This window comes from Pseudonaja textilis, chromosome 1 (assembly GCF_049901715.1).
Source record: "Pseudonaja textilis isolate UNSWEBS1 chromosome 1, rPseTex1.2, whole genome shotgun sequence".
Classification (NCBI taxonomy): Eukaryota; Metazoa; Chordata; class Lepidosauria; order Squamata; family Elapidae; genus Pseudonaja; species Pseudonaja textilis.
The window spans coordinates 316,742,297-316,757,869 of NC_141990.1; the positions used below are offsets into that span (position 1 = coordinate 316,742,297).

General features: G+C 41.4%; 1 protein-coding gene across 1 annotated transcript in view; it reads left to right on the top strand.

Annotated features, from left to right (window-relative positions):
* Window positions 1–10,319, top strand: part of LOC148128352 (extracellular calcium-sensing receptor-like) — a 32,269-nt gene extending 21,950 nt beyond the window's left edge. The window contains exons 5-7 of the mRNA XM_087935640.1: window positions 8,635–8,901; window positions 9,797–9,997; window positions 10,311–10,319. Coding sequence (XP_087791766.1) covers window positions 8,635–8,901; window positions 9,797–9,997; window positions 10,311–10,319 — 477 coding nt within the window. The remainder of the gene's footprint in view (window positions 1–8,634; window positions 8,902–9,796; window positions 9,998–10,310) is intronic.
* Window positions 10,320–15,573: the final 5,254 nt, after the last annotated feature.

Here is a 15,573-nt window from a genome sequence, read left to right on the forward strand (position 1 = left end):
TATAATATTCCAATTTCTATTTCAAATACAAATACTACAATACAATCTTATGTACTTTGCAGAATCTTTTTTTTAAATTGTATTTTACCTTTTGTCTCTGAAAAAAATCTGTTTTTTTTACATCTTGTTTCAAGCCTTTGTGACTTCTTTTCCCTTTTTTCCTTCCTTTCTTGTTCAATCTGGCCTTTTTACCCCCCACCCCATCTCTTCATCTCCACCTTCTTAGCTTCCCCTCTCTGTTGTATTCCTCTTTTCTGTTGCTTTCTGACATTGTATTGATTTTTCACCTTATTTTTCTCTTTCTTGGTTGTTTTTTTAAGTCTTAAATTCTACATTTTCCTTCCCCTCTTCCTCTCTTCTTCCTTGGCTAAAATTATTTTTCCATTAAAGATGGCTTCTTCTTCTTCATCCCAATTTTCTTGTTGTTGTATTTCCTGGTAGGTAGAAATTGCCATTTCTAAGAAGTGAAAAACAGATCCAGAAGATCCCTTGCCTTCTTGTTCCTCTTCTTTTAATTTTTTAAATTCCATTTTCAATTCTTCCACAGATAATGCCATTGTAAGATTTCCCTTTAAAAAAAAAAAAACAACCCAAATGTTTTTAATCTTAAAATAGTTCCCTAAAGTCCCAACGTAATCAAGCAATCCAAACAAATGCAAAATGTTTCATTTAGCATCTTCTTCCTTTTACACTTTCTCCTCCTGGGGCAGTATCAATTACAAAGTTCCAAAAATATTTTTTGAAGTCTTATTGCAATTAATCTCTGATCTTATAAACTCTAAGCCATCTCCTCCAGCAAAATCTTAATATAAGTTGTTTTTAAACCTCTCCCTTCCCACCTATAGCAAAAAGCTTTTAAGTTTTACCTTCTGTGCCAAAGCAGGTTTTTCCAATGTCCATTTGCTATCTCCGTAGGGAAGGAGAGTGAACTTTCCCTTTTACCCTTTCATTCGCCGCTTTGATAATCTTTTTAGGAAACAATGTATCCTTCAAAAAGTTAAATTTCCAGGGTATTTGGATGTATCTTAATAAAACTTTCACTTTCTCAAACTTCCTCCTGCACAATCTTGTCTGGCTGGAGGTTTCTTTGTGGCAGCCATTGCTGACCGCCACTCCACCACCTTGGGAAAAAGGAGTCTAGCCGGCTGAGGAAAGGGGTTGCGATATCCCCAGACCCCTGCCCGAATCTCCTCTATCTTCCGTTACCTCTACGGGGTAATGATAGCCTCCAAATCCAGCTGGATCAGGGGCACTTCAGCAGCAAGTGTGGCAGGAACCACGCACGATTGCGGATTCCTGCCGCTACCAAAACCTTGCAACCAGAAGTCGGGCTAGATGTAAGGACTTTTTATAGAAGATAGCAACACCACCTCCTCTACGAATTTCACGATCTGATCGGTAAACATGATAGTCTCTTACTGAGGTAATGGAGTCAGGGAGAGATGCATTGAGCCATGTTTCACAGACAAATATGATGTCAGATTTAGCCTTATTTAGTAAGAGGAGAAATTCAGGTGTTTTATTCACAAGGCTTCTTGCATTGAGTAGCTTGCATTTAAGGCCAGTTGTAGTTGGAATTGAGGTACTTAGGAGCATGCATGCCTAGTTTTGAGCGTTGGTGGGTTGGATGAGGTAGGGATAGATGTGGAGTTGTGGGTTGTGTTACTTACTTTTGATTCAATCAGCGTGGTGGTCAATGTACAGATCCTTCTCTCCATTGTCTAGATGTCTTTTGAGTTCCTTGCAGAGTTCATGAGAGTGGATTCTTTGCAGTATGGATAAGTCTGGTCTTGAGCAAAGTTTTTTGTGGTTGGGATTGGTTTTTGCAATGGCATTTATTGTATGAATGAATATGTGTTTGCTGGACTCATTTTTGCAAACAACTCTACAAAATTTTGGGGCCATGGAGCCATCATTGTATTTGAACTCAGGGCCATCTCTGGTTATTTCAATGATATCTTCAGGAGAGACATTTGTTGTATTTGAGTTGCTTATGATATTATGAACTTTGATGATGTCATCTGATTAGTTGGTATCTTCAAGACCAAATAAGATGGCATTTGGACGTTTCTGATCACATTCCAGATGTCTTTGATGAGTAAGGTGATATGTGGAATTATTTGATGGGATAGTAATTATTTGTGGTTGTGGTTTGGTGGTTATTTTGGTTGTAGTTGTGATTGTAGTTGAGGTAGTAGTTGTTATGACTCCCCTTCAAAATTCAAACGAACAAAACAGAAAGCAGCCATTTCACAATTAAATCAAACGGAAAGACGTCTTACAAGATAATGGCTGGCAGAAACCACGGCATAAATCTTTACTCTGTTCGGCAAACCAGTCCTGGCAATAAATCTCCAGTCTCAGAGCTTCTTGCTGTAACGTCCTCACTCAAATAGTCATTTTGTTCCTTGCAAAATGTACCAGCCCAGCTGTGTCCTTTTATACTCATTGAGTCAATGTGCTAATTTACTGACTCACTCTCCTCATTCGCTCCAGCTGATTTTGCCTTCTCAACCGTCTTCTATTTTTTACATTTAACCACAAATTTTCCAAGTTCTCATCTCCACTAGAAGACTCTCTGAAAACTTCCCTGTCAGCCATTCCCAGCTGTTGATCAGATAAAGAACCAGAGGAGGTCAAAGGTCCTGACAATTCTAATACATCAGGTCTGTCGTCCTTTGTCACGTCCATCTCCTCATACTGGTTATCAGTCCAATCAGTAAGCCAGGCCGGCTGATATTTTTCTGCCATGACCTCTTCACTTGAGCTCATATCAGTCACAGGAGCTGAATCCAAGCCCGGAGCCACAACAAGTAGTTGTGGTAGTGGTTGTTGGGATTTGATTTTGAGCTGATAGGTAGTCGCTTATCAGTGCTGTATTTTTTTTTCAAGAGAAATTAGGCTTTCTTGTAGAATTGTTTCAAAACGTGTTGCTAAGCATTTTCCTATTGAGTGCATGAGTGGTTCTATGCTATCAACTCTGTCAGGCAGGGTACTTGGTTTGTTTAGTTTAGGAAAACATGATGGACTTAGACAAGGGAAAGTGTCTGATGCTTTTAGGAGATCAGCTAGGTCTTTCTTTAAGTTTAAGCAGGCAAGGTGGGCTTGATTGCCACATAGGTAGCATTTGATGTTATTTTTGCTTTCATTGATGGTTTTAAGACATCTGAATCATATACAGGAGTCAGGGAGGTCATTGATAGAGATATTATTTTTTGTTGTTTTTGGTAACGAAGGATTTGGAGTTCTGGAGTTTCTGGCTGGCATGGTCAATGACAATAGTACATTAAACAATTACAATACCTAATTAATATGATAGTTAGACAGTTACTTAATGAATGTTGGTAATTAATAAATGTTAATTGATAAGTTAGACAACAAACCAAAAGTAAGGTTACTTATTACTAAAATCAATCATTCAACTTATTACTAAGAATCAATCAATCAATCAATAGACTATATAATCAAAGATAGAGTATTAAATTTCTATCACTTCAATGAATCAGTAAATTAGTGGGTCATTTAACAATTAATTATTATATTATTATGTGATAAATCAATTATTATAGACAAAGCATTATCTATAAATATTTGGTCTTCAGGTTCTGAAATAGTGGAGGTAATGAAGTATTGCTTGTTGTGTAAAGTTCCTTTGTTTTTCCTTAAAGCCACATTTTTTGGTTTTTGTTTTGTTTTGTTTTTGTTTTAAAAAGGAACCATTGCTGTTTGATAGATTTGAATGGAGAAGATTTGAATGAGCTGACCAATCATCTACTTTGGAATTTGAAAAGGATGAGATTTGGGTGGGGGTTTCGTGGAGGTTGTCCAATCAGCTGAGTGGGAATTTAAATTCAGGCTGACTAATCAGCTGGGTGATTTAAATGGAGCTGGGTGATTTATATGGAGACTATCAATTCTCTGTGAGTCTCCTTTGTTCTCCCCAGTTGGTGGCCATTTAGAATTATTTTTGGTGATTTGATTTAAATGGAGACTGTAGACATCATTCCAGTTCTTGCATCATCAGAGTTCACAATCAATCTCAGTTTCAAAAAGCTGTTTTCCTGAATAAAAACCTTCTTCACACCTCTTCTTCTCGTCTAGTCCCCCCTTTTTTTCCTCCTTTAATCACTCTTTTCTCAAGTCGCCATTTAACTTCCAGTGATAGAGGGTAAAAACATAAATTAAGCCACTGCCACTTAATCTCCACACTCACCCCTTCCACTCTGGAATCTTTGCTTTTTAAGTTGTTTCTGACTCAGGTCCACAATAAGTCTTTGAGCCATTTGCCCACTCCTTCCTCCCACTGAAAAATGCACCGCAAATCTATAAGGAGCCGGGGGAGACACACACCCGCAGGTGGGTCACTTCTAAGCTTTCAATCCTTGCCGGCAGTTGCCACAAACCCACAGCTCGTTTGTTCCCCATCGACTTCAGCCACCTGAGACCAGGCAGATTCTTTAGACCAGGTAGCTTCTTTTCGCTAGGCAGCTTTTTCCTCTCCAGGCAGCTGAAAAATTTGTGATTTTTTTGTGTGGATTGTAGTGGATCGCTCAATCACCTTACCCAACACAGGGAAGCTGCTCAAGATGGGATTTCTGGACCCTGGCGGGAGACACTCACTCCGAATCAGCTGGCTGCCTTTGTCCTAATCCTTATGCGGCTATTTTGTAGATCCCTAGGACCTAATCTATGTATTTTTGTTACTTTTGTTACTTCTAATCCTGTCTCTCAATTTAGTTACTGGCACTTTTCTCTCCTTCAGGCTCCCAGCGACGTGACTATGCATGTACCTTGGTCGCCATCTTCCTCCCAGTCATGCATTTATTCATTTCACAGTGGCCTTTCTGGATAGGAAATTGCCCAAAAGCTTTAATGAAGCCAAGTTGATTACTTTCAGCATGCTGGTCTTTTACAATGTTTGGATCTCTTTCCTCCTTTCCTACCTGAGCACCAAAGAGAAATCCATGGTGGCCATGGAGATCTTCTCCATCTTGGCCTCTAGGGCTGGTCTCCTGGCTTGCATCTTTCTCCCCAAATGTTATATTATCCAAGCCCAGTTGTGAAATTTCACACAAAGTTGTGGAGAACAACAGGGCTAAGATCCTCTGAGACTTCCAAATAAAGGCAGACATGCAGGTTCTTGCCAATGAACCAAAGAGGTCATAGAGGAGAAGACAGAGGTGGGGATAGATGCAGCCATGTCAAATGACAGCAACATCAGAAAGAAGGAGGATGGGAAGCTGGAGAAATTCAAAGGCCTAAAGGGGGAAGTGGATAAGATATGGAAAGGCAAAAGGGCTCTTAGTGATAGGGGTCTTTTGGGCTGTTGACTCTTAAACTGGTAGAGGGGCTCCAGCAGATCCCAGGAATAATTGCAGATGCCCAGAAGAGTGAAGTGCAAGGAACTGCTAAGATAACCGTGTCCGTCCTTGTCTTGCTTGATTCAGGGGTGACTGGGGAGGAGAGACCCCACCCTGGATCTTCTTTATGTGAGGTATCACAGGGGTCAGTGCTGTCCCCTCTCCTGTTCCACATGTACATGAGACCCAGAGTAAGCTCATCCAATGTCATGAAGTGAGGTATCCTTGATATGATGATGATACTCAATTGTACATCTTTTCTTTGAGTAAATTAAGCATCATTGTGCATGTCCTGTCCTCTTGGATGAAGGATGCCCTGGCCACCTCCTGGTTGGACTACTGCAATGTGTTCCATATGGAGCTGTCCTTGAAGAGTATCCAGAAAAATCAGCTGGTAAAAATTGCAGTCGCAAAAAAAGTTATGCATGTTTCTGATAGGGCACATTATCTCTCTGCTTGCTGAGCTACATTGGTTAGTCTAATCACAACAGACTTCAGGACTGTATTATTATGGTATAAATGTTTAAGCAATGATTGTCTTCTTTATTTACAGTTTTTAACTGGGCTGTTGTATGCTGCTCAGAATCCCTTTGCATGAGAGGGGTAGCCATATAAATTTGATCAGTCAATCCTTTCCATTTCTTGTCTTGGGGGTACAACTAAACCAGGTATTCCATCTCGATATTGACATGATTGCTCACACTTCCTAGGGTACACCTGACTGCCACCATACACCATTAGCACCCATTCTATCTGAACATAGTATGACACAAGCCAAACTCCATCTTCTGCACAAGTCTATCTGTTCTGTAGATTAGACACAAGAGACACAAACATGTTTTTCCCCACCTGTTGTGCAAATGACATGTATTGCTCAGTGGGTAAGACAATTGCTTTTCCCTGAAATCCTCAGAAGAACAGTAATTCTTAATCTCTACCCCTGGGGATTTCAACCCACAAAAATCTCCCAAGGTAAAACTTGCTTTGAAAAATATGCCCTGCTGGAGGACCTCACCTCGTCTTCAGAAAGCTAACTCTGAGCTTTGGTGTGATTCAGCTGCCCTTTGTGTCAAAGTCAAAACACAGGTAAGAGAAAGCATGATTGATACAATGCTCGTTTATGGATGATTAGTCTTGTGACTTCATTATTAAAATAAATAATGAGATACAACACATAGTCTACTTTCAGAATAGGCCAGATAGGAACAAATAAAGAGATAAAATACAAATGTGTTAATGCAAAAGGACTTCAGATCAATTTGCCTTGAGGCCATCCAGCTGGCAAGGCAGCCATTACTGTGTAAACTTGCAGAGCTCCCTGCAATTCTGCTTCCCACAAACCTTGACTTCTGATCTTGCAGGGAAGGTGACAAGAATGATTGGGCTGCCTCTCCTGTTGCTGCTTCTGCTCTTCTGGCTCCTGCCCCCAATGACTGCTAACCATCAATGGAAATATTACATGTCTGGTGATCTGGTTATTGGTGGGAATTTTCCCCTGGCAGCTTTTTTCCTCTCCAGTATAGAATATTTTCAAAATGAACCACCATCACTTCATAATTATAGATTCTCGTAAGATTCACCTGAATGGAAAAATATAGATGATTGTTTTCCTTCTTTGGGATTGAGAAACTCCTTTTAGAAATACTTTTCTAGTGATGTTTGCAAAGATCCTTGTATACAACTTTATATAGATCAGATTTCTGTCCTTTCCTCAATAAATAGCCAAATTCATGAAATAGGCTAGAATTCCCAGTCTTTGCAGAAGTCTTCCTCTGCATGATTATACACCATATGAAAGTGGAGAGGGAAAACACCTTGGAGACTTTGCTGGCCTAGTAAAGAGGTTCACGTATGTTGATTTGGAAATAAAAGCATGGTCTAAAACCCCGCAGAAAGCTCAGTCCTTTTCCAATGTGTGGGACTGAAAAAAATCCCTGAGTTTGAGACTAAACATTTCTCATGAATAACGGCCTTCAGTCCATCTGTGCTGTGACCCCCACTGGAGTCTTTGGGTCAGCAATGGTGACCAGACCTGAAGAAGCTGCTCCAAGAGAGACTCAAATTGATTAGGGTGGAAGAAAAGCAATTGGGGATGATTCCAGTCATGGAAGCAAACTGAAGAAACAAGGTTTTATTTTGAAAAGGCAACTGGGATGATTTTTTTTTTTTGAGGAAAAAACAAGTTGTATCATAAATTGGGAGTGATCAACCAGGCTGAAAGTTTGCCTACTAGTAAAGAAGGAAAAGAGAAAGAAATAAAGGAATCCCCCAGAACTTTTGGCTATCCTAGCTGGGCCTTTATCAAATCCAAAAAATGACCCAGCATGACCTCCTCTGCTACAGACAAGGGAGAGACTAACAACCAAGAATACATTAAGGCAGAAACTTAAGGATAAAAAACAAAATGAGCAACATGGTATATGCAACACAATGCAGTGAGCCATGTGCAGATTTTTTCATCGGGGAAACAAAAGAGCCACTTCAACAGCACATGGCACAATGTAGGAGATCTCAGCCATCAGGACCAGATTCAGTAGCCCATCTGCATTTGAAAGATAAGGGTCACTCTTTTGAGGACAGCAAGGTCTAGCTTTTGGATAAGAGGACCATTGGTTTGAAAGAGGGGTCAAAGAGGCCGTCTATGTTAGAACTGAGCAACCCAGCCTCAACAGAGGGAGAGGGATAAGACAATGTCTATCCCCCAATTTGTGATGCAGTCCATTTGGCTGTTTTAAGAAAATTCCACACTTCTGACTCAGGTCACCCTGAGCTCACAAGTAAACCCCCAAGTACAAACCATGGCCCCCACAGAGCATTAAAACCAGTTGACTTCAAAGAAAACACAACCTTTCCATTCTCCCTCCCATCAACTAATCTCAACTGGCAGTAGCTGTAACTTCCATCTCCGTACGCATACATCCAGTTCAATTGATCAAACGTCCAAGGTGAAACATTTTGTTTTTTTCTCAAAAATCAGTCCAGTTGCCTTTCCAAAATAAAAGCCACTTTTGATGCAACTATGACCTGGATGATTGAAAATCTTCATGGACATATGAAGAAGGGAGGGATGGTAGAATCGTATAAAATTGTCCATGATATGGAGATAGGGCCTTTCTCCTCTCTCACTAATCCTAATAATAAAACTTGGGACTTGCTGTTGAAAACTGACCCAAAAAATATGACACAGCAAAGTCCACCTGCAGGCAGGATTTCCTTGCAAGGTCCCCCTCTGTTTTTTTCTCACTGTAGGCCTATACCCCATAACTTCCAACAGTTCCTGGCCTTAATGTTTGCAGTTAAAGAAGTCAACAAGGATCTGTTTCTCCTCCCCAATATCACCCTTAGCTTCCACATCCAAAACAATTACCAAAAGGAGTGGTGGATTTCTTGGATCAGCCTCTCCCTGCTCTCTACACGAGACCGAATGATTCCAGGTTATAAATGTTACATGAAGGACCCTCTGCTCTCTGTCATTGGATGTGATGACCCCAAATCCTCCAGGCTGATGGCTTCCATCTTCAGCATCTTCAAGATCCCACAGGTAAGCACTGGATACAATATGGAACACACAAAGAACAGAAACACACAGAGAAGCTAAGGATGAAAACAAAGGTGTTGCGAGCTGACATACATCAGAATTCTTTGATTTTGACCATTCATCCTATAGTTGAGTTGATTTCTGTATTTTTATGTGAAGATACATTTTTATATAACCACAAAGAAATATTGATATAATTCTGAAAGAGGAATTAGTTCCTGACATTCATAGAAGTTTATCATCTTTGTTCACCTGTCAGTGGAGTTTATTCTCTATGTGGATGTTTGTTCCTTTGACTTAAGATCTGTCACAGCCAGGCAAAATAGGTAACCAATGTCTCTTCCTTAGAAGGAAGAAAGATGAAGCTTTCCACTCACAAAGAGTAAATCTGACTGGTGGGGCAAGAAATCACACAATGGGGGCTCTTAAAGTCACCATTCAAGTGTACATTGTGTCAGGGTTCTGACCAATTCCATCATAAAATTAGCAGTCTCAAGCCATTTAGAAAGAAAAATCGAGTGGTTTATTAGGAGTGCCATGTTGGCTCTACCTATGGGAAGCCAGCTCTCACTTCACTCAATTTGTGCCTTGGCTGTGACCTCTTTCCCCTCCCCCCAAAGTGTGTTACCAGTCACATTATCCAACAAAGCAATTTTGCGGGTCGTATAAGTCACTCCCTCCAGCCATCGTGGGTCACCGTGGAGATGGCCTTGACTTTGGCTGGCAAGGCTGTGTCCTGTTTTGACTGAGATGTGAATTCTTTGGTGCAGCTGCAAGGCCCATCCCCTGACCTATGGAAACTTGGAAACAGGTCAGGGAAGCTTTGCAAGTCAACACTTTGTCTCTAAAAGAGGATTTTCATTTTCTCCAGCTTGGTGTTGGCTTTGGGTTTTCTCAGGGAGAGAGAAGAGTTTATCCTTCCTTCTTCCGGATCAATCCCAAGGAATCTTCTCAGTATGTGGGCTTAATCCAGCTGCTCCTGTATTTCCAGTGGAACTGGGTTGGGCTGGTGGCCCCTGAAAATGATGATGGAGAACTTTTCACCTCATCTCTGGTGCCAATGCTCAAGGAGAAGGAGATCTGCCTGGCTTTTGCTGAAGTGATGAAATCTAATTTTTCTGCTACTTCAGGTTCCAAATTAGAACATATTTTCAACACTTGGTCTAAAGGGGAAGTGATTATTCTATTTGGAGACTCTAATACTATTGTAAATGTACAGACAGTTGTGTATGCTTATGGCATACTTAGAAAAGCATCATTTCTGAAAGTTTGGATCTTTACATCCAATTGGAAACTTAATGTGCTGAAATCTCAATATCTATTGAAAATGATAAAGCCCTTCCATGGGGCTTTGAATTTTAGGCACCACACTAGGGATGTCTCAGAATTCAGCCGTTTTCTCCTGTCTTTAGACCCTTTGAACCCACAAGAAGATGTCTTTCTCCCACTGTGGTGGGAATTGGTCTTTGACTGCAACATCCACAAGCGTGGAAAGACCCCTCCAAAGGGAAAAAAAACATGTACAGGAAAGGAGAATGTACAGAATCTGCCATCCTACTGGTTTGAAACAAGCATGACTGGAGAAAGCTACAATAGCTACAATGCCATTTATGCTCTGGCACATGCATTACATGCAATGAATGGATCCAGAGGGCGACCAGCCATGTTGAGACTTGAAGAGAAGATCTCAAATGTCCAGTCCTGGCAGGTAATCTCTGGGTGTCAGATCTGCCACCTCACTTCTTTTGTCTTACTTCAGTGCCAGCCTGCCATAGATGCTGGAGTGGAGGGAAGCTTTTTGGGAAGGGGAATGGAGCACGTCTGATGTACTTTGGGCAAGCTGGAGAAAACATCTGAAGGACAACCGGCCAGAGAGAAAAGTGCAGCTGCATTCCAAGAACTGCCAAAAACTTCTCTTTAGATTATGATTGGGCATGAGGGGCCAAAGGGAGGACAGGCCTGGGAAAAAGGGGGGGCTTATGAGGCAATTGACACGGGATCCTCAAACTTAGCTTTGCCTTACTCTACTTCCTTTGACTTTGGCAAAACTATACCTTGCCCTCAAAAATGAAGTCAATGGACTCTTTCTGCCTTCTGAGTTGATGTTGCGGTTATCCACTGAGGAGATCGGGGACTCGGATGAGGGGCCAGGACAATTAGGGAGTGGACTGCTGCCTTCAGAGATTGTGGGGGCGGGCAGCAGCAATGAGGAGGTTCCCGAGGAGCCTGTGCCAAGCACATGCGTGAATGCAGGGTTGCTCACAGGAAAGAGCCGTTACAACAGCACGAGTGACTCGGGAGTAAGGCTGCAAGGTAATGGCCCCTCATTCAAGAAGATAAAAGGCAGCTGTGCAGAGAACATTCTTTGTAGGAAGCAAAGACTTTTTGAAACTCAGTCTCATGGGCATTACAGCTGGCATTTTAAGACTGTTGTACCGAAAACTATTTCTTATCTGTTGTTTTCTGGCAGCCTTGTAAAAATTTGGCAAGGCTCTTTCTTGTTGGAGCTGATTAGTTGGAAGCAGCCTTTTATCTGTGAAGAAATAGAATTCTTAGCTGAACCAGTAAAAGGTTGTGCTGCTGCCTTTGTCTTGTGTTTGCTCTCTTGGAACAAGTTTGGGTCAGGACAGTTCAAGCCAAGACAGATCTTATTCAGGCCACAGATCTTTAGAGAGGAAGCTCCCCATGTCAATTTCTTGAGTTAAATATCTTTTTGGCATCATATCCCTGCATCAAATCTACATAAAACCAGTGTAAGGGTTCCAAAGAATGCCCTAATTAAATCATGAGCCTCGAGCCAAGGTTCAAAAGGATCCAAAAGATTTATTAGGAGCAACATGTGGGCATTGACCCATATGAAGCCCATTCTGCCAGGAATGGGATTCAAATTTTTTAACAACTGGTTCTGTGGGCACGGCTTAGGTGCTATGTATGTATATATGCTCAGGTATTTTCCTACATCGATGTAGTTGTGCTTTTAAAGTTGTAGCAACGTTTTGGAAGAATGTCATCTGCCATCATCAGGCTTCTGTATGAAGCCTGATGATGGCAGATGAGATTCAGCCAAAACGTTGCTACAACTTTAAATGCACAACTCCCATGATGTGGGAAAATACCCGAACAAAGCTGAATGCCATACATGTAAGTACCCGTGAAAACTTAAGAAAACATGTGTGTGTGTTTTCCTCAGGTTTCTGAGGTTCTCACGGGTATTTGTATGTGGATCTTTGGTTGTTCGGGTTTTCTCCCGCATAAGATTCGAAGTATCTAGGCAACGTTTCGATGAAGTCTCATTCATCATCTTCAGGCTTCTGTCTTCGGCTCTTGCTTCTCACCCGAACGACCAAAGATCCATATATGTATGTATGTATGTATGTATGTATGTATGTATGTATGTATGGGTTTTTCTCCCGAATAACCAAGGATACACATACAAATACCTACAAAAACCTCAGAAAACAAACATATACATAGATAGATAGATAGATAGATAGATAGATAGATAGATAGATAGATAGATAGATATGTTATGTCCCACCTTCCAAAAATAAACAGATAAGGCTGAAAGCAGCAGTCCTCGCAAATAAAGGCAGCAACCAGGAATCTTCACTGATAACAGCCGCAGCCAGCCTCCACAAGATAGTCCAAGTTAACAGTCCCAATAAATCCAAGTCCCAACAAGATATTTCAGGTTTAAATCCTCCAAGCCAAAGTCTTCGGTTCTCTTTGCAAACAATTTGTTCCCGACAAGAGTGCAGAGTCATTCCTCTTCCTTTTATAGAGCAGCAGCTAATTACTGATCTGCCCTCCTCCTGTGCTCCCGTTGGTTTCTTCTGACATCCACCCAGTGATTATCTAAATTATTACTTTCACCTGAAGACTCCATAAGTTCCTCATTAACAACCATTCCCGGCTGTTAACCTGATTGAGAAGCCGAGGAGGTTGAAGGTTCAGGCCGGTCCTGCAAATCAAATGTCCTCCCTTGTAACATTCTCATTCAAAACTGCAAGCAAAACTGTTAGGATTCCCTTTTGAAATTCAAACAGTCATTTCACGATCAAATCAAACTACAGGGAGTAACGTTCTCATTCAAAACTGCAAGCAAAACTGTTAAGATTCCCTTTTGAAATTCAACAGTCATTTCACAATCAAATCAAACTAAAGGGAGTAACGTTCCCTGGTTCTGACGTCAATCCACGATCTAACAGTCATCAGATTCAAAGTTCCTAACAGGATTGGACCTTCCAATCACAACACTATCCCCCACCTCAGGGCCCGTCCCCCGAGTCTTACGTTCAGGATGTGGTTTTGAAGGGAATTCTGCATGATATCTTCGAACAAGGTCTGGGGCATGTACCTTGGTCACATCCTGCCAATGACGGATCTCCGTTTCATTTTCTACTCTTCCCACAAAGTACTGGAATCGTCCCTTTTTCCATCGTGAATCATAAATTCCAACCACTGTAGTATCTGTAACAGGTTCAGTGCGGGGCCTAGATGTGAAACGTACCAGATCTAAGGCCTCCTTAAGATCAGGTCTACGCTGTTTTCCTGACGAGCCAAGAGTGGTTTCAGGTACGGGTCTGCGGTTCCCTCTCCGATTGCAGGAATTAACAAAATGTCCCAGACCCCCGCAATAAAGGCACAAGCCTTCCTGGAACCGTCTCGAACGTTCCTGCTCTGTTAAGCGAGGGCGGAGTGCTCCCAACTCCAACGGCTCCTCTGTCATATCTATGGGTTGGAAAACTCTCGGCGTGGGTTGTGCATGAAAAAACGAAGATGGTTCCATACTGAGCCGTTTGCGTCCACGTTGCTGCAAACGAGCTTCAATTCGTAAGCACTGAACTATCAATGCATCCAAAGTTAAAGCCCTCTCTGCATGGACCAGCTCATCTTTGATGGCATCAGACAGGCCTTCCTGGAATGCAGCCATATGAGCCGGTTCATTCCAGTTGGAGTCCAAACACAGCACCCGAAATTCTGCAACGTATTCCTGAAGGGAACGTTTCCCCTGAGTAATGTCCCGTAACCGTCTATCCACAGTTTGTGATTTAATCGGGTTCTCAAACATTACCCTTATTTGTTGTAGAAATCCCTGGAAATTGTCTAATAATGGGCTATCCTGTACTAATAAGGGAGTAGCCCATTTGGCAGCCTGCCCAGACAAAAGGCTGAGAATGAATCCCGTCCTGGCCCGATCATTTGGAAAGTCTTCAGGCCTCAAGGACATAAATAATTGACACTGCCCCAGAAATGCCGGAAACATGTCCATTTGCCCAGAAAATTTCTCCGGCATGGATACTGGGCTTTTCCTCACAGGAGGGGCAGGGGGAACAGCAGCAGGGCTTGGTAAGCTGGAAACATAATTCAGCAATTGTGTTACCTGATTCTGAAGCGTCACATTGCTTTGCAGGAGCTGATTTATCTGTAACTGTTGCTGCTCGATCAAATTCTGCAGCTTTTTTGTATCCATCTTGGTTTGATGATAGTTTTTCAGGCTTGAAAGCAAAAAATGTAATGTCTTACCTATAAACTCAGATGAGCAGACGAAGTTTCAAAGCTCAAAATATTCAAACGTACACAACACCGAATTCAAAGGAATAAATTAACACAGATGTCCCGTCTTTTGGCAGACTTCCCGGACTCTTATCAGGCTAAATGGAAATTAATCAATTTTTTGGCAGATTTCCCGGACTCTGTCAGGCAACAAATTTTTTTTTTCTGATCTCACAAATACGCTGCAAACATATTTCCTCTTCTCCGATCACACACCGGAGTTGATTTATAAGTCCATCTTACCTGAAAGATGGTTTGTTTTGGGTCGGGAACAATAATGTTATGTCCCACCTTCCAAAAATAAACAGATAAGGCTGAAAGCAGCAGTCCTCGCAAATAAAGGCAGCAACCAGGAATCTTCACTGATAACAGCCGCAGCCAGCCTCCACAAGATAGTCCAAGTTAACAGTCCCAATAAATCCAAGTCCCAACAAGATATTTCAGGTTTAAATCCTCCAAGCCAAAGTCTTCGGTTCTCTTTGCAAACAATTTGTTCCCGACAAGAGTGCAGAGTCATTCCTCTTCTTTTTATAGAGCAGCAGCTAATTACTGATCTGCCCTCCTCCTGTGCTCCCATTGGTTTCTTCTGACATCCACCCAGTGATTATCTAAATTATTACTTTCACCTGAAGACTCCATAAGTTCCTCATTAACAACCGTTCCCGGCTGTTAACCTGATTGAGAAGCCGAGGAGGTTGAAGGTTCAGGCCGGTCCTGCAAATCAAATGTCCTCCCTTGTAACATTCTCATTCAAAACTGCAAGCAAAACTGTTAGGATTCCCTTTTGAAATTCAAACAGTACTTGAAAGACTATTCACGTATTTCAATTTTATATCTCACTCCACAGTCTTTTCCCCTATATCATAAATAGAGATCTGCAACAATATTCTAGTCAATGTAATAAGAAAATTGGTCAACAATAGTACATCAATTAACACTTTAAGGAATTAATCTTAAATGTCGTAAGTAGTCTAAATAATTTATAAATAGATTATATCAACAAAGTTTATCCCTTTTTACTATTAATACTTACAACAGTAAACTCTTAACTCTTTGATAATAGTGTATCCTCCTCTTCCCCCCCCCAGTAAGTAAAATTATGTAAAGTGTTTAGGAGAT